At 31.4% G+C, this 15,797-nt stretch overlaps 6 protein-coding genes across 7 annotated transcripts; 4 read left to right on the forward strand and 2 right to left on the reverse strand.

Annotated features, from left to right (window-relative positions):
* Window positions 1-1,135: 1,135 nt before the first annotated feature.
* Window positions 1,136-4,636, reverse strand: LOC145745558 (tartrate-resistant acid phosphatase type 5-like). The gene is made up of 6 exons (XM_082563672.1): window positions 4,209-4,636; window positions 3,782-3,996; window positions 3,490-3,608; window positions 2,416-2,622; window positions 2,128-2,275; window positions 1,136-1,874 (listed from the first exon to the last, which is right to left on the reverse strand). Exons 1-6 carry the CDS (start codon window positions 4,564-4,566, stop codon window positions 1,356-1,358), a joined length of 1,566 nt encoding a protein of 521 aa, XP_082419798.1. The 5' UTR covers window positions 4,567-4,636; the 3' UTR covers window positions 1,136-1,355.
* A 469-nt stretch (window positions 4,637-5,105) lies between these two features.
* LOC145746424 (nuclear receptor-binding protein-like) lies at window positions 5,106-7,176 on the forward strand. Its single transcript, XM_082564706.1, has one exon. The coding sequence runs from the start codon at window positions 5,235-5,237 to the stop codon at window positions 6,912-6,914; it is 1,680 nt and encodes a 559-aa protein (XP_082420832.1). The 5' UTR covers window positions 5,106-5,234; the 3' UTR covers window positions 6,915-7,176.
* Window positions 7,177-7,209: 33 nt separating this feature from the next.
* LOC145746427 (DNA repair protein XRCC4-like) lies at window positions 7,210-8,745 on the forward strand. Its single transcript, XM_082564709.1, has 2 exons — window positions 7,210-7,440; window positions 7,817-8,745. Exons 1-2 carry the CDS (start codon window positions 7,210-7,212, stop codon window positions 8,519-8,521), a joined length of 936 nt encoding a protein of 311 aa, XP_082420835.1. The 3' UTR covers window positions 8,522-8,745.
* A 5-nt stretch (window positions 8,746-8,750) lies between these two features.
* LOC145746428 (peroxisome assembly protein 10-B-like) lies at window positions 8,751-10,253 on the forward strand. The gene is made up of 3 exons (XM_082564710.1): window positions 8,751-8,900; window positions 9,096-9,250; window positions 9,588-10,253. Exons 1-3 carry the CDS (start codon window positions 8,822-8,824, stop codon window positions 10,251-10,253), a joined length of 900 nt encoding a protein of 299 aa, XP_082420836.1. The 5' UTR covers window positions 8,751-8,821.
* A 29-nt stretch (window positions 10,254-10,282) lies between these two features.
* LOC145746425 (DNA repair protein RAD51 homolog 3-like) lies at window positions 10,283-13,115 on the forward strand. Of its 2 annotated transcripts, none has more exons than XM_082564707.1 (7): window positions 10,283-10,509; window positions 10,603-10,785; window positions 11,145-11,327; window positions 11,574-11,704; window positions 11,933-12,079; window positions 12,443-12,561; window positions 12,633-13,115. In XM_082564707.1, the coding sequence occupies exons 2-7, from the start codon at window positions 10,641-10,643 to the stop codon at window positions 13,027-13,029; spliced, it is 1,122 nt and encodes a 373-aa protein (XP_082420833.1). In that variant the 5' UTR covers window positions 10,283-10,509; window positions 10,603-10,640; the 3' UTR covers window positions 13,030-13,115. The 2 variants fall into 2 exon arrangements, with proteins under 2 accessions (XP_082420833.1, XP_082420834.1); XM_082564708.1 differs by having other exon boundaries at window positions 10,390-10,509; window positions 11,664-11,704.
* A 131-nt stretch (window positions 13,116-13,246) lies between these two features.
* Window positions 13,247-15,150, reverse strand: LOC145744632 (syntenin-1-like). The gene has a single exon (XM_082562530.1). The coding sequence runs from the start codon at window positions 14,693-14,695 to the stop codon at window positions 13,781-13,783; it is 915 nt and encodes a 304-aa protein (XP_082418656.1). The 5' UTR covers window positions 14,696-15,150; the 3' UTR covers window positions 13,247-13,780.
* Window positions 15,151-15,797: the final 647 nt, after the last annotated feature.

Below are 15,797 nucleotides of genomic sequence, written 5' to 3' on the forward strand. Positions count from 1 at the left end.
ACACAGTATTCATTAAACCTTTTTGTTGGTATGCAAATATAATCTGATGCAATAAATTGGGCGCGTCAGACAATTAAAGTCTCGTAAACAATTTTTATGACCCAGTTTTAGTTCCCCTTGTGGTGAATTTCCCTTAAAATATATAGACTTGAAATCGCAGGTGGGTCACGTGACTCTGTCACATGATTGCGTGGGTTGGTGTTGATTTCTGTGGGAGATCTTGGCTGTAAACCTCGACATGTGACCAAAATTATTTTTGCGCAACAATTTTAGGCAAATTACCCACGGAAATCGATAGTAAGTTGCTGGAATTCGCGCTTAACAATGCCCATTGTTTTTTATTAGCCTTTTATTAAATTTAACCAAATCAATATACTTCGACAATTTGTAGCGACTAATGACTTTTTCATAAAGTTAAATGGCCGCAGGTCACTTAATATAATAAGTAGTTTAAATGACAACTAAACAAAAAACTGCAACGGTTGCGTTTTTCAAATTAATTCATAGCTTGTAAAATGACTACGCTTTAAAGCCTTTTCTATAAATAAAATAAAATTATATAACTGTTCATTAATATTATGTTTTTTTTAGGGCTATGCGAATTTAAGAAATATTAGTAGTTTTTTTTTTAAATTGTATTTCTAAATATCATTATCACGAATGGGATTTATTTAATATGTGTCCATAGTTATTTTTAGTTATCAACAATCGGTTGTTTGTTGATTTATAAAAGTCATAAACGGGGTAAGCCTGGTTTAAACAAATGTAAACCCATTAAACTTTATTTGTTTTCAAAATATTTGTTAGTTAAATGAGCAAAGTTCGTATTGATATACGACTGTTAAAACAGGTGAAGTAGACGACTGGGTAAAGGCTCGAAGTTCGATTTCATTATTTCGAATAACAAGGCCTTGAAAATTACACCAATTATTGCGAAAACGTGACTTGCTTTTAATTGTAATTTGTCCTAAAATTCTATACATAGTCTAATTAGGTTAAGTTTATTAACCCAAATGATGCTTGTTTGTAATTACAAAATATTCATAATTTCTTTTAAATGTTTAAAAACATTTCATTTAAAAACAGTTGTTCTATACAACTTAAGTTTTTATTAAAAAATTCTATACGCCCAAAACTTTCTATATTGGATGAAAGATAATAGCCAAATTTACAAGTTTTTGCCTCTATAAAATGTGTTATGACAATGATTGCTATGCTATTTTCTCATTACCGCAAAAGACTACCACACAAAAGAGAATGTAATTTTATTCTCCGCATAAATTATATATTGTTGAGCGCTCGTACGAAAGCACTACAGCTAAAATAAATTATAAATTACATATTTGTAATTTAACCTACATGATTCTATAGCGTGGATTTTTATTATGTTTCGGTTGAAAACGATTAATTTTTTGCTGCTGTTGATGTTGTTGTCGTTGCTGTTGCAATTGGTTTTGCATTTGCCTTTGATAATTTTCCCTTTGTTTGAGTTGCTGTTGTTGCAATTGGCGCTGCTGATTGATTAAAATCTGCTGTTGATGTTTAAGCTCTTCAATCGAAGGGCGATGTCGCTCTATAATCGAAATTCTCCTATTCTTTGAGTCAAAATTTGGATATAAATTAACAGGGTGACTTCTCGGCAAAATGGTCGCTGAATACATCATAGCGTGATCACTTTTAACAAAAGTTACCGACATTTGGTCTTTCCGTACATCGCAGTACATGAACGCTCCGAAGTTATTCTCGACGTGATTTGTCCAAAAATATTTGGTATCTGAGTAGATACTGTCCAAGTGTTCAGGTTGGTCGTTGTTTGTGCTCGCAATTCCGTTTACAAAGTAATGGACCCCGCCTTGGCTAGGAGATTTGATATGCTAAACAAAATAAAATATAATATAATTTGTGTTCAAACCAAGCTACTAAGTTTTGTTATTGGATTTGTTAAAATGTCAAGTTTGTCTTATAACCTTATCAAGATTGTTTACAAGCAATTATTGGTCAATAATTTATTAACAATATTGTGGCAATATTAAGACAGAAAATAGGTTTAGAAATCTGTAGTAATTAATATGTTTAAAACAAAGTATATCAACTTAAATCTATATGTTAAAAATTAACTGTTTCTACTTGTACACTGTGGTCATGTCCACCAATATAAGCTGATACTCGATACTTGTCCAGCATTGGTTCCAATCTATCGACCAAGCATTTGGTTGGACCGTAATGGCCACCTGAATATACAGGATAATGCCCAGCAACTATAAGGTATTCCGATCTATAGATAAAGGTTGAATATTTAAAATATCTTTACTGTTAAATCTTCAGTTATGTGTCTGTTACAAGTTAAGGCACTGAATATCAAGCTTATTTTGATTCAAGTTATATAAATTTTAAATCGACATTTTAAAATCTTACTTGGAAGTTTTCAGTTTTTCTTTGATCCAATCCCATTGGATTTCAGCAATGGTTGAATTAATTGGTCCACTAGGTTGTAGTGTGCCGTTGTCAGGCAATGGTCCACATAGCTGGACTGTATCTATCATTAACAACTCTACAGTCAAGTTAATGTAGCTCGGTAGATTAGCTGACTTCATGTAATAATTGTTCTCGAAATTCCATCTCCTATAGCAAATTAAAAACAAGTTTTTACAACTTAAAGTAAACTCGTTACAAGAAAAAGTAAAATTGTAAGATATGTTTTGAAGTATTGCTAACAAAGATAAGAATAAAATGGCGGCAATAAAAATTTAAATTGGACTTTTAAAAAGTTGAATAAATTTTAAAGTGGTATAAATATTCAATTAAGACCATGTCTGATTAGACTTTCGAAGTTTATGATAACACAAAAACAAGCACATATCACATGACAGTTCAACGTCACTAAACTTAATTAATAAAATGGGAAATATTTGCTGAGTGGCCTAGCACAAGGTAAATTCCATGAAGCAAAGTACAGAGTTTAATGTTGATAAAACAGGCGTGTTTGTATTCCTATTTGTTTTAATGAGACTAAAGTTCTTTTAGTAAGATCGTTATATAACTGTTACGTGGTGCAATCTGATTGCGTGTTATTTGTGAGCGTCATAAACCTTAAAGGTAAACAGGTTGCATTGCTTTTAAAAAACAACGTTTCTCAATAAAATTTTATTGCATATATTGCGGAATAAATCGTTAGTATTTGTTTTAAAGTTATTGCGCCATTAATGTGTCAAATTCTGATTACACTTTCATTTTTATTTTTTTTAAATCACGCGTTGTCACGTTTAATTTTTTTGTTAAATTATTCCAAAAAATAAAAAATTTAAGCAGTATATTTAAAAAAAGAATTAATTTAATTTTTTCCGTAAAGTTTTAAAAGATTTTATGTAATTTCATAAGTAAATTTGCAATGTAGTCTATGACCTTAACGGGTCCAATTCAAGGCCATAAATCTTTGTTTCTTGATTTAAGGAATTTTTAAAAAATTATTCAAAAATTCTAGCTACTTACTTTGATCGTTTCGTGTACTCGATTTGAGCTGATACATTTCCCTTATAATCTTTATCACCTGCGATTATGTACCATGGTCGTTGTAGGGAAGACTCAGTAAAAACGTTTTCAAACGTTACCTTTAAACGTTAAAAATATTTAAAAATTAAGTATTAGGAAAAGTTTCGTAATAATTCAGATGAACCTAACCATACATAAAAAACAACCACTTAGCTTAGGTAATGCACTTACTTAAACACATTAATACTGCAATAATATTTGGGGGTTAATTCATACGACAAATTTTACCCACCTCAAATCTTGGGTCATTAACATCTGTAACTCCTTCATCACAAAAATTGTCACCGAGTGAAACAATAAACGAGCAATCATATCGAAGTGAAAACTCAGCTAGAGCTCTGCCAAGGTTTCTTTCTATGTGGGTCGTGTAGGGAGGTTTTGATTGCCCGCCCCAGTCGCTCAATGCAAGGAAACGCAATCCCAATTCGTTGCCGTTAGCATCGTAAACTAAAAATATATACAGAAGACTTATTGGCGGTATTTTGATGCCAGTTAATTTTATTAAGTAACTATAATCTTTTACAACGAACTAAAACTTTAAAAATGATAAGATTAGCGCTCTTAGCGTTTTTGTCCTTGCTAATTGTCAAAGCAAAATGTCGTAGTTATGGAGCTAAATTACTTTGTTAACCTTTACATTTATCAAACATAAATTTTACTTGGTTTGTTTTCTATTGCTGAGATATTGATAGCTCCGACTTTGGCTTGGACCAACGCCTCTTCTTCAGCCTCTATAAGGTTTTCCACAGCGTCTTTAACTGCAAGCGACGAAAGGCCAGATTTACCAAGCGTCATTTCTTCCAGCTGGTTGAAACTGTTTAAAATCGAAAACGACTCAAACAAAGGCGGACCATCATAATCCAGACTTGATGCTTTGATTTTGCCAGGCCGCCCTTCGGTGATATAGGTTGAACAAAGCAAAATAATAAGCAGGACTACACAGAATATACCAAAAGGTTTTCTGTATCTTAAAACAAAAGTTCGAGCTTTTCCGTAACCTCCCAAAACCCGGCTCATATTGTTAGATATCTTTTTTAATTTTTACGAAAAAAGTGGACCAGGTTAAATAGTTAAATCATAATTTATAACAAAATATCTGAATAACCAAGTTAAGAATACGTAATATTATATTAATCTTATTTATTTACATGACCTAGCCTAAATTTTCTACAAAACACGTAGCACAGTGTATGCTATGGCCATCCGCAACACTTCATTTATGACTGAAGTACTTTTATAATCGATAAAAAATAAGTATTATGTTATGGATAGTTTTATTTTTAATAAACATGCTGTAGAAAGTTATAGTAAAACAAACACATAGGTTGTTACATATCCAAATTTTAAATACAAATCTAGATTATTGGTGTAGCTTTTATATTTTTTTTGTAGCTGACCGGCGGCAAACCAGGTAACAACTCAACAAATTAATTGCCCGGTAGGTGGGGCTTTAGAGGCCATGAACAGGTTTGATTGACAGCTCGACTTTTTTAAAACCAATATGGCATCATTTAAAAAAAAAATAACGCAAGTTTTAAACATAAAATGGATATTTTTTATGTCATATATTTATAACAATCTAGAATATTCTGTAGGTTAGGTATATTAACTTTAAATTATTGTAAAAAGACGTCGTTTAACTTTAGGAAATAATTATTTTATAGAAGAACGAAAAAAACAGAAATATGTCCGAAAAAGATGGAGGATTAAAGGCAGAAGAGAGCGAACACGAAAGTGAGGAAGACGAGAGTGAAATCCTGGAGGAGAGCCCTTGTGGAAGATGGTTTAAAAGAAATGAAGAGGTCTCCCAGAGAAACGTACCAGGGATTGATTGCGCTTTTCTTGCAATGGACTCTGAAGAAGGAGTGGAGGTAGTCTGGAATGAAGTTCAATTTTCGGAAAGAAAAAGCTACACAGCACAAGAGGCAAAAATACGAACAGTTTTTGACAATTTGACCAGAATTGACCATGCCAATATTGTTAAGTTTCATCGTTACTGGATTGACTCCTCAAAAAAAGATCCTCAAAAAACCAGAGTTATTTTTATTACCGAATACATGAGTTCTGGTTCGGTTAAAAAGTTTTTAAACAAAACAAAAGAAATCCATAAATATAAAAGTACTAAGTCCTGGAAACGATGGTGCAGACAGATTTTATCTGCATTAAGTTACCTGCATAGTTGTGACCCTCCTATAGTCCATGGTAACTTAACTTGCGATACAATTTTTATTCAACACAATGGTTTGCTTAAAATTGGTTCTGTGGCACCAGACGCGATAAGAAACCATGTCAAAACTTATCTTGAAATTCATAAAAATCTACACTACTTTGCCCCAGAGTGTGTAGATGCCCATGGGTCAGGTAATATAACTCCTGCTGTAGATATTTATTCATTTGGGATATGTGCATTAGAGATGGCATTGCCAAAAACTCATCTTGTCGGTGAAGGAAAGCGAATTACTAACGAAGATATTGAAAGAGCATTAACTATGCTGGATGACGAACAGCAACAAAATTTTATTCGACTTTGTCTAAAAACGCGTCCATTAGAACGACCGTCTGCTAGAGATTTACTACTTCACCCCGTTCTTTTTGAAGTGCATTCTTTAAAACTATTGTCAGCTCATTCATTTGTTAAAAACCAAGACATCCAGTCTGAAAATCAGCTCGATTTTTACAAGCAACGGGAAATAAGCAAAGATACCATTCTAGCTACATCAAGTGGTACTGAAAAAGTTATTAAGGAGGGAGATGTGTCCCCATTTGATGTTGACAAATTCTTAGAGGATGTCAGGAATGGGATATACCCACTTACCGCCTTTGCTTTACCCAAACCACCACCCGCCGAAGTAAGTCCAGAGCTTTTATTAGAGGGAGAAGGTCAAGGCAAAGGTCAGGCGCAGGGCATGGCTCCTGAGATAAAGGATTTACCAGAAACTCGAAAAATGATCCATGCTCAATGTTGTTTTGTTGCCCGAGATGACGAAAACGAAGGTCATGAAATAATAATACAGGCAAAATTTGAGGACAAAATGAATCGACAATTTCGATGTGATATTACCTCTGAAGACACTCCCGAAGGTCTTGTCTCTGAATTAATACTCATCAATTCAATTCGAGAAGCTGACAAATCTTTTTTAATCAAAGTAATCGACGACCAATTAAATCATAAAAAAGATATAAACATTTGCGTGCCCGATCAAATTATTGAACATTTACCAGAAGCTGGAGAACATGGGCTACCACTAGAGAGCATAGCAGAGACTAATAATGATGTCACAGATAGTAATTATGCTGCTAGGCAATACACAAACAATTTATCTGCTGTCCCCATGGAAGGTTTGACTACTGCACCTGAATCATAATTTTAATCGCTTTTTTATTATTGATATTTTTGTTTTCGTTATATTCTGCTTCTTTTAAAATATGATTTTACTAAAATTTTTTGAAAAATAATTTTCTTTTCTTGGCTAAGTGTAACTAAATTAATTTTGTGCAATGTAACAAAAGTATGCTACTATGTATGAATATGACTGTAAATTTTTACAAAAATATGTGTGTACTTATTATATCAGTTACATAGAAATATATTTATTAACACTTATTCTTTGTTTAATCTTGTATCAGGATAGGATTTAGTAATAAAAAGAATTAAGTTAAATGAGTTCTAGTTCTTTGCTTTCAATCACCAGCAATGGAAAAAACTTTTTTATTCAGTCCAAATTCAATGACCTATCGGGGTGTAACATAATAATATCAGACTGTGTCAACTGTTGGAATGTGAAGTTATCTAATATGATGATTGAGGAATTTGCATCAGAAGCTAACTTGTCATCTGATGAATATTTAAAAATGATGAAACATGCTTTGGCGGGATCAATTATAAATAAAGTAAGCAATAAGAAATTAAAAATTGGTGACAAACTAAATTAATTTTTCTAAATTGTTGATTGCCAAATTATTGTCTTTTTTTATTATTTTACATAAATCTTTTAAATAATAACTTAAACAATTGATCGCATGGTAAAGTGGTCATAACACTTGGCTTCATTGCATGAGGTCCTTGGGTTCAATTCCCACTGTTCTCACAATAAAGTGGTCTTAAGTAAGATGCTATAAATGATATAAACTCCTGGTGAGCCAACACTTAATCAGCAGCTTAATTTTTTTTATAAAAAAAAAATCTTATTTTATAGGCTATAAATAAATAGTAGACTTAAAATTTTAAAATAGATTTACTGACTTGTTTAAAAATTCTTTATTTTAGGATTACAATTATAACATAGACCAATGTGAAGATGACTTGGTTTTAGAATGGAAAAAAACTGAAAATGAAATTAAATATTGCCTTGGTAGATTTGAATTAAAAAAGACTGATACAAAAGAAGCATTGCAAAAAATATTAAGTTGCTGTTGTGACCAAACTCAAAATTTAAAGACTATAAATGAGTCAAACTTGTCTGAGAATAAAACTTTAAATATTAAATTAACTTTTTTAAATGAAGAGCTCCAAAAATGCACAGAGTTAAAAGAAAAATTGGAATACAGCCTTATTGGTAAATTTGTTCTTATTCTAAATGAAAAAAAAAGTAAAATTCGAACATTACAACAGCAAGCATCTAATGACAAGGAATTAATTCACAATCTAAAAATGAAACTTGCAAGGTTTTCACCAGAACCTGATAGCCCTACCACTGCTTCAATAACAACTACAATACAAACTCCAATGCATGATAATATTAAACCAAACACATCTAAAAACAATTTTATGATCAACGAAGAAAGTTTTGAAATTTTAGAATCTCTGCCGAAAAGAAAGCGGAAGGTTGTCGAGAAAATTAAATCGTTTGAACTTGAGTCTCCAAAGAAAAAGGGGCAAGATGACGATCAGATTTATTTGTCGGATGCTAATACAGCAACAACTTCTGCTGACTCCACAATTGATGTGGATGAACTGATTGAAGATTTATAAATTTTCATCCAAAAAAAAATGTTTAATCCCAAAATATTTGATTTTATTTTTTTACTTATAAATTTTTTATGTTTGTTTGGCACTGATTGCACTACTTCTCTTCCTCCCTTAATCCATTGTTTTATTTATTAATTTATGTAAACACATTTCATGATTTTTGTCTAGTTGCTGCATTTCCAAAAAAATCAGGTATTATTACGTTAATTTTAAAAAATTTTTTTTTAGAAAAACTGTTTTTTTTATTTAACACCACAATTGGTAAACTAAGTAGTGTTTTTAAATCCTTACTTAATTTTAATCATGCCTCTATTAACTCCAAGCATCGTGGCACAAATTTGCAGCCAGCAAAAAGATCAATATTATGTAAACATATTTAGAGGTAAGAAGAAGTTAAAATTTGTAGACGAAAAATTTAAAGTTTTTTAATAAATTAATTTTTCTCCTACATTTTAAAAGATAACTATATATGCTTATGATTGTTAATGTAATGTAAATTGACATCCCCAAAACTGTGATAACTGTCCTGTCTTTAAAAGTAGCTTACTGTATTTAAAATGCCTTTTTTATTACCCAGGTTTAGCAACAGATTGTGTTCAGCAGTTTTTAGGAGCTTTAACAACTTTGAGATGGACCCGAGAAATAAACATGATTGTTGATTTTGTTTATTACTCAATAACTACTGGGTGTAGTCTGCAAACTTTGGGAGAGGAATACACAAATTTAATTCAGGTAAAATTATTTAGAAAATAGCTATCTGTATATCTTTTTTTTGACTCCTTGTTTTACTTTGTGACCAAAACATAGAGTAACAACAGGTAGCTTGACCTTGTCTTGAGTAAGCAGTTTGGATATTATAGAATACAATTGCCATATATTTAAGCTGCTGCTTAAGTATTTGACTCAGCGAGAGAGTTTATACCCTTTATAGCACTTTAACCTAGAGCTTTAGCATAAAAGAGCACTTTATGAGAATTGAACCAGGGACCTTATGTATTGATGCCAAGTTTTTTTTGAAAATGCCCTTTTACAGAGTAAATTTGTATTTTTGTTGTTGCATTTTTAAAAGGTGAATTCTTCGAAATTAGAGTTACCCTCCTGGCAGAGCAAGTTTTTGTTAATTTTTGGACATTCAGTTGCTCCCTATCTCATAGAACGTTTTTTAACCCACTTTGAATCTCAACTTCAGGCAAACAAATACACTCAATTATCTGAAATTCAAAAAAACAAATATTTAGACGCAATCACAAAGCTACGTGGGCTTATCGTCACATTTCACAGGTTACATCTCTCAATTTTTTTCTTGCAAGGTCAATTCCATCTTTTTTCGAAACGTGCGTCACAGGTCGAATATGTGAAATATTTTGTTAACAATCAAAATACAGAAAACGAGTTTGCTAGCTTGGGTAGATTATCAATTATACAAGCAAGCATTATGTTTGGGCTTCAAGCATGGAATCTGTATAAAAGTCTAACTGAAAAATCTGCTAATGATAACAATGACTCAAAATCTGTTAATGCTCACTTAGAAATTAAAAATGTTGCTCTACGGAGTAGAAATAGCAAACGAAAATGCTCATTATGCTTGGAAAAGAAAAATGACATGACAATAACAATGTGTGGGCATTTGTTTTGTTGGAATTGTATTTGTCAGTGGGTGAACACGAAACCTGAATGTCCGCTTTGTCGGGAAAGCGTTCAGGCTAAACAACTTATTTTTTTAAAGAATTTTTAGATAATCATATTTAATTCGAAATAGTGCAATTACCATTTGGGCTTTTAAATTTAGATTGGCGTGTATGTTTATTTATTAATTCAAATTTCTGTTAATTCTATGCAATTTTTATTTAAATTAGAGTTTTACACTAACATAAATATTCTAATTATTCCATTTTTCCACCAGGTTGCACTTATAAAATTTTAGGTGAAATAATTAAGAAGCAAAGGCTTAATATATTTGTTATTAATTTGAGGAAAAAATTCTAAATAAGGTATGTTCATATATACATGAAGTTAAACAATTTTATAACTTTTTGGTACATGTAAATCGCATTTAATCACCGGTAAACTGTTAAAAATAACAGATTGTGATTTCCAAAATGCAGCAAGACCAATATTATTCATGAGCTCGGATACTCGCATAGAGTTTACAACAGCAGCAAGTCTACTTCAATCTGAAAACAAACAACAAATCACTTCATTTTCTCCACAACTTGATAAAATTTTGGGTGGTGGTTTTAATACTGGTTGCATTTATGAAATTGCAGGTACCAAATTTATCTTAAATGTCGTTATTTTAAATGTAGATAATTTTTTAGGATATTAACATGGTTATTTCGTAAAACACTTTTTTTTATACTTATTTAACCTTGGTATTGGAAGGTTGACTTTACAACCTAAACATAAAGCAACATGTGTTACCCTGACCCAGTCTTAAGTTTAAATTGCTATATATACATCAAAATGTATTATTAAATTATTTTTATTGCTATTAAGATGCCTTTTGTATGTAGCGTGTAGTTACTTGTGGTATGCTCTTGCATAAATGGTGTATAAATTAATTTAGTTTTAATATAAATTAATTTTAGTATTTACTACTATTTATTATTTGTGCTAATTTATATAGGTGCAAGTGGTTTAGGAAAATCTCAGTTATGTTACCAACTTTGTGTAAATGTTCAAATTCCGACTGTATTAGGTGGACTTGGGGGCTCTGCTGTGTATATTGATAATGAGAGTAATTTTTCACCTCAAAGGCTTTCGCAAATTGCTACCTCAACCATTGATTTGTGCAACAAAACTTTAAAAGGTGCAGATTTTTGATTTTATTTAAAAATTTTGAATTGTTGGGGGTTGTATATCAACAAAAAGGAGGCGGTTTCTATTTTTATTTGCAGTGTAATTATTACTTTAATTTAAGCAAATTACTATATTTGGCATGTTCATTTTTCTATTTAAATAGTTAAGTCATTATTTTTATATTACATTATGTAATAAATGAGCTAAATATATTGACTTTATATTATTTTTATATCATGACTTTCCATTTTTGTAGAAAATAATCAGGAGTCTAGACTCTCAGTTGATGAAATATTATCAAGAATATATTTGTTTCGTTGTATGAATGTTGTACAATTTCTTGCAGCTACTCACAACATGGCAGAATTTATTCAAGAACATCCTGAGGTAAATTACTGTCATTATCCAAACTGTAATTACATAAAATTATACTGTAGATGTAGTTCTACTTTTAACACTTTTATTGTAGTAGTGTAAACTAAATTTTATTATTTAAATTTGCTAATGAAAGTAGAAAAAAAACTTTAATTTATAAATCTTTCTATAATTTAGCTATTCTATTCATTTTTTTGCAATAAAGAACTTTTTAAAAAATATATTTTTTTTAAATTTTAGGTTAAATTAATTGTAGTTGACAGCGTGGCACATTGGATAAGATCGGAAGAAGATTTGCGAACAAGAACTGTTGTGTTAAACAATTTAGGGGTCAATTTCAGAAAAATGTCGATGTTAAATAATCTGTCAGTGGTGCTAGTAAACCAGGTAAATTTTTTTTTGTATATCTCTTTATCCTCGATGTGGGAAGGTCGAATGCGCGACCTAAACATAGAATTACTCAGTTACCACAACCCAGTCTCGAGTTGCCTTTAGCAGTTTGGGATATTATATAGATTATAATTGCCCGATAATTATTCTGCTGATTAGGTGCTGGCTCAGCAGGAGTTTATACCATTTATAGCGCCTTACTTAAAGGCGCTACAGCATAAGTGGGGGATTGAACCCACAACCTCATGGTGGTGTAGCAAGTGTTCTTACCACTACACCACGCTGTCGGTTAATTGAGTTAGGGATTATGATTTAGTTTTAACATGAGTATGTTATTTATCTATAAATAATTGATTTTAGGTCACAACAAAATTTCACTGCTCTACTGGCAAAGCTTTTGTAGTACCTGCCTTGGGAGAAAGTTGGAGCTATATTCCTAATGTAAAACTAATGCTTTCAAAGCAAGAAGATAATACCAGGCAAGTTAAAACAAATTTCCTTATTAAAAATATTATAATTTTGTCTAATTTTTTGTTTAAATTTTTTTTAGGCACTGTTTTTTGTACAAAGCCTGTGATAGACCCAAAGCATCGTGTCAATACAAAATAACCGGCGATGGGTTTCGTGGGGTAAAAAATGACCCCTGTTTAACTTTTCATGTCCCTAAATTTATAGAAAAACCCAATATTGTACAAACACTAACAACTAAGTCCCAAAAATCGCAGTCAACTAACTGTATACAAGAACAAGATATATCAGAAAAATGGTTAGAGCTATCTCAACACCAAATTAAAAATATAAATGACACTGAAAATGTATTAGATAATATCGATAATGAAAGTAATTCTACTCCTGATTGTGAAAGTGATAATAAAACTGTTAAACGTCCTTCTTCACCTATATTGTCATTTAAGAAAAGAAGAAAAAAATGTAAACTAGCACTGTAAAATTTTTTCTTATTTGTTTTTTTTTCTTTTGTTGTTCTCAATAAAGGTATTTCCTAGTTAGGACCACTTTAGAGTACATTTTTTGTAGTATATATATTTATAATGAATATTTTTAATAAAAAAAACTTTCAATTTAAAGTTGGGGGTGTAAGTTAATATATACCAATTGACTTTTAATAAACCTTAATTGGCTTAAAATAACACTCAGATATTACAAACATATTGTTTTTATTAGCATTGAAAAAATTACAAAAAGGGTTATCCAATAAATAATGTTATTTTTCCATGTTTTTTATAAATTATAATTGCAAGTCAGCAGCTCTGGAAAGAAATAACAATCAAATTACTGTACAGTAGAATTAGTACAAATAAGTAATCTATTAATAACATTGACAAAAGTTAGGAGAAACGGAAAGATAGTAAGTATTTAAACATAAAAATGTTAAATATTATATTGAAAATGTAGATTTATATAAACTTATTAGTATAATGGACTTGTGATGTATAGTACTAAACCATGATCAATAAAGGAAAGAAAAATAGGTGGTAACAATGAATAAGTGCTATAAAGAAACAGACTTGCACATAATAATTCTCGGCAAAAATAATTCAAAAACTGCACTTTAAAATTAGGAATTCTTCCAACTTTAATTTCACAATCTAATTAAAAAAAAATGCCTTAATATTTTGTGCGTCCATTTCCATTGAAGTGTTTCTTTTTACAATAACTGTATTTACACTGTCTAAAAATTTAAATATCAGGAATGGAGTGGTCTTGGTTTTTAAGAAGACCACTTCCCATATTTTTCACGATGTGCTCGAACATGAAGGTAGGCATGATCGTCACGGTAACCGTCAACCCTCCGTTGATCATAATATCAAGGATATCTTTATCCTTCATTCCAACCACACATTGGCCATTTACTTCACACAAGTTGTGGTCGATAAGAAGACCATTTCTGGCAGCTGAAGTATCTTTCACGATCGATGTGATCTTTCCATCTTTGTAAATAAATCCAACATGACCGGCAGAATCTTTCTGCAGGGTGACAGCACGTCCAAATGGTCGATCTCTGATCGCAAACTCGACTCGTTTGGGGTCACTTTTCTTCAGCAACTTCATTGCTTTATCTGTTCCAAATCCAGCTACTGTTTCATTGTCGATTTGTAAAATTTGGTCGCCGAATCGAAGGCCTCCCATAGCAGCTGGGGATCCTTTGCTCACGAAGGCAACAAACACTCCCTTGCTAACAGACTTGATCTTAAGACCAAGTTTTCCTTTACCATCCTTACAAAGAACGACCATTCGGATGCCTTGTTGGATTTCAGCCCTCTTCATTCCAACCAAACCCTGGCTGCTTACTGGTGCGACCATACCAGTCAAGCTGGATGGTTTTTGCGACTGAACAACTGGTACTTGGAATTGCGATGGGATCAGTGCCATATTCTGTCTTACTTCCTCCGATTCGAGGTTCATGCCCATGTACTCTGTTAAGGAAGGGTACAAGGAGTTAATGCTGGCTGAAGGAGCCATGGGAGGTGCACCTGCTTGAGCATTTTCATGCTGTTGCATGTGTACTGCCATGGCATGGTCATTGTGCTGTTGAGATTGAGCCCTTAAGGCTTGGTCAACTTTCATATCTTCTAAGGACGGATACAGAGACATATTTTTGAAGTACAAATTGGTAATTTAATAGGGAAATAAAATTAGTTTCTGAACATAAGAAAAACGAGGGTTATTAAATATAAATTTACTACTAGCTACTTTACAATTACCTTTTTCAGATTTTGTAGGTTTAATATTATATCTAATTTTAAATTGATATTATACACATAAAGATATTTTAAAGGCCAGTATGCCTAACTATAAACATTCAACTTCCCACGCAATAATATTTAAACAATAAAAACAAAAAGAACAGTTATGAAACGCTTGTATATCTCAACTTAATTCATTTACAATCAGAAAGTCTTTTTCAGCAATTTAAAATTACTAATTTCTTTGTTATAACCACCACACTTTGACTTACATCTGTACATATTGACCTACAAGTGTAACTTTTCAAAACTAAACTGTTTCACATGACACAAGTGTTATAAGCCTTTTAAATAAATCATGGGAAGTTTACATAAATAAAGAATGAAGTCACAAGCAACGTACAGCAGTACAGATCGTCACACAAACAATCACATGATGTGACTAATAATAGAACGGTCTACGTCACGTGTTTGGTCACGTGCCCGTGACGTATGTTAAGTATCAAATGGATTTATTTCAGAATAACCCAACCGACAATTTTACGCTTATTTATGATGAACTATACCTTTTCCTGTTGGCACGTAGCTACCGTGGTTGCCCACAAACAAATTTAAATAATTGATCCTGGTAAAACCAAAGATTAATTTAACACAACAAAACTTCTGGACTAATTAATCATACACTCTTTGTGTAAATTTGCACACAATTCAGCGTAGAGTTTTACAGTTATTGGTTTAATGATTAATATATTAACTGTCGAATAAACATATGCGTAATAAAATTAAAAATTATATTTTTTTGTTTAATTAGGCGTATTTGTAATAAAAATATTCTACACAAACTAAAACAACTAACTAGCTTTAGCCTAATGTTTCGCAAATCTTAGCTGCCGACAAGCAAAAACACACAATATTATGTTAATGATTAATAATTAAAAGGATTTTTAATTTTTTTAATTTTGTGAATCATACCATTAAATTTTTTTTGCGTTTAAGTTATTGTATAATTT

This window comes from Corella eumyota, chromosome 3 (genome assembly GCF_963082875.1).
Source record: "Corella eumyota chromosome 3, kaCorEumy4.1, whole genome shotgun sequence".
NCBI classification, from domain to species: Eukaryota; Metazoa; Chordata; class Ascidiacea; order Phlebobranchia; family Corellidae; genus Corella; species Corella eumyota.

Excerpts from the sequence above, each read along its gene's own strand:
- LOC145745558 (XM_082563672.1), bottom strand. The coding sequence starts at position 4,566 with ATGAGCCGGGTTTTGGGAGGTTACGGAAAAGCTCGAACTTTTGTTTTA. Across the intron at positions 3,609-3,781 it reads TTAATGACCCAAGATTTGAG|GTAACGTTTGAAAACGTTTT; the intron begins GTGGGTAAAATT and ends TAACGTTTAAAG. Across the intron at positions 1,875-2,127 it reads GACATGACCACAGTGTACAA|CATATCAAATCTCCTAGCCA; the intron begins GTAGAAACAGTT and ends TATTTTGTTTAG.
- LOC145746424 (XM_082564706.1), top strand. The coding sequence starts at position 5,235 with ATGTCCGAAAAAGATGGAGGATTAAAGGCAGAAGAGAGCGAACACGAA.
- LOC145746427 (XM_082564709.1), top strand. The coding sequence starts at position 7,210 with ATGAGTTCTAGTTCTTTGCTTTCAATCACCAGCAATGGAAAAAACTTT. Across the intron at positions 7,441-7,816 it reads CGGGATCAATTATAAATAAA|GATTACAATTATAACATAGA; the intron begins GTAAGCAATAAG and ends TCTTTATTTTAG.
- LOC145746428 (XM_082564710.1), top strand. The coding sequence starts at position 8,822 with ATGCCTCTATTAACTCCAAGCATCGTGGCACAAATTTGCAGCCAGCAA. Across the intron at positions 8,901-9,095 it reads TTATGTAAACATATTTAGAG|GTTTAGCAACAGATTGTGTT; the intron begins GTAAGAAGAAGT and ends TTTATTACCCAG. Across the intron at positions 9,251-9,587 it reads AATACACAAATTTAATTCAG|GTGAATTCTTCGAAATTAGA; the intron begins GTAAAATTATTT and ends CATTTTTAAAAG.
- LOC145746425 (XM_082564707.1), top strand. The coding sequence starts at position 10,641 with ATGAGCTCGGATACTCGCATAGAGTTTACAACAGCAGCAAGTCTACTT. Across the intron at positions 10,786-11,144 it reads TTGCATTTATGAAATTGCAG|GTGCAAGTGGTTTAGGAAAA; the intron begins GTACCAAATTTA and ends TAATTTATATAG. Across the intron at positions 11,328-11,573 it reads GTGCAACAAAACTTTAAAAG|AAAATAATCAGGAGTCTAGA; the intron begins GTGCAGATTTTT and ends CCATTTTTGTAG.
- LOC145744632 (XM_082562530.1), bottom strand. The coding sequence starts at position 14,695 with ATGTCTCTGTATCCGTCCTTAGAAGATATGAAAGTTGACCAAGCCTTA.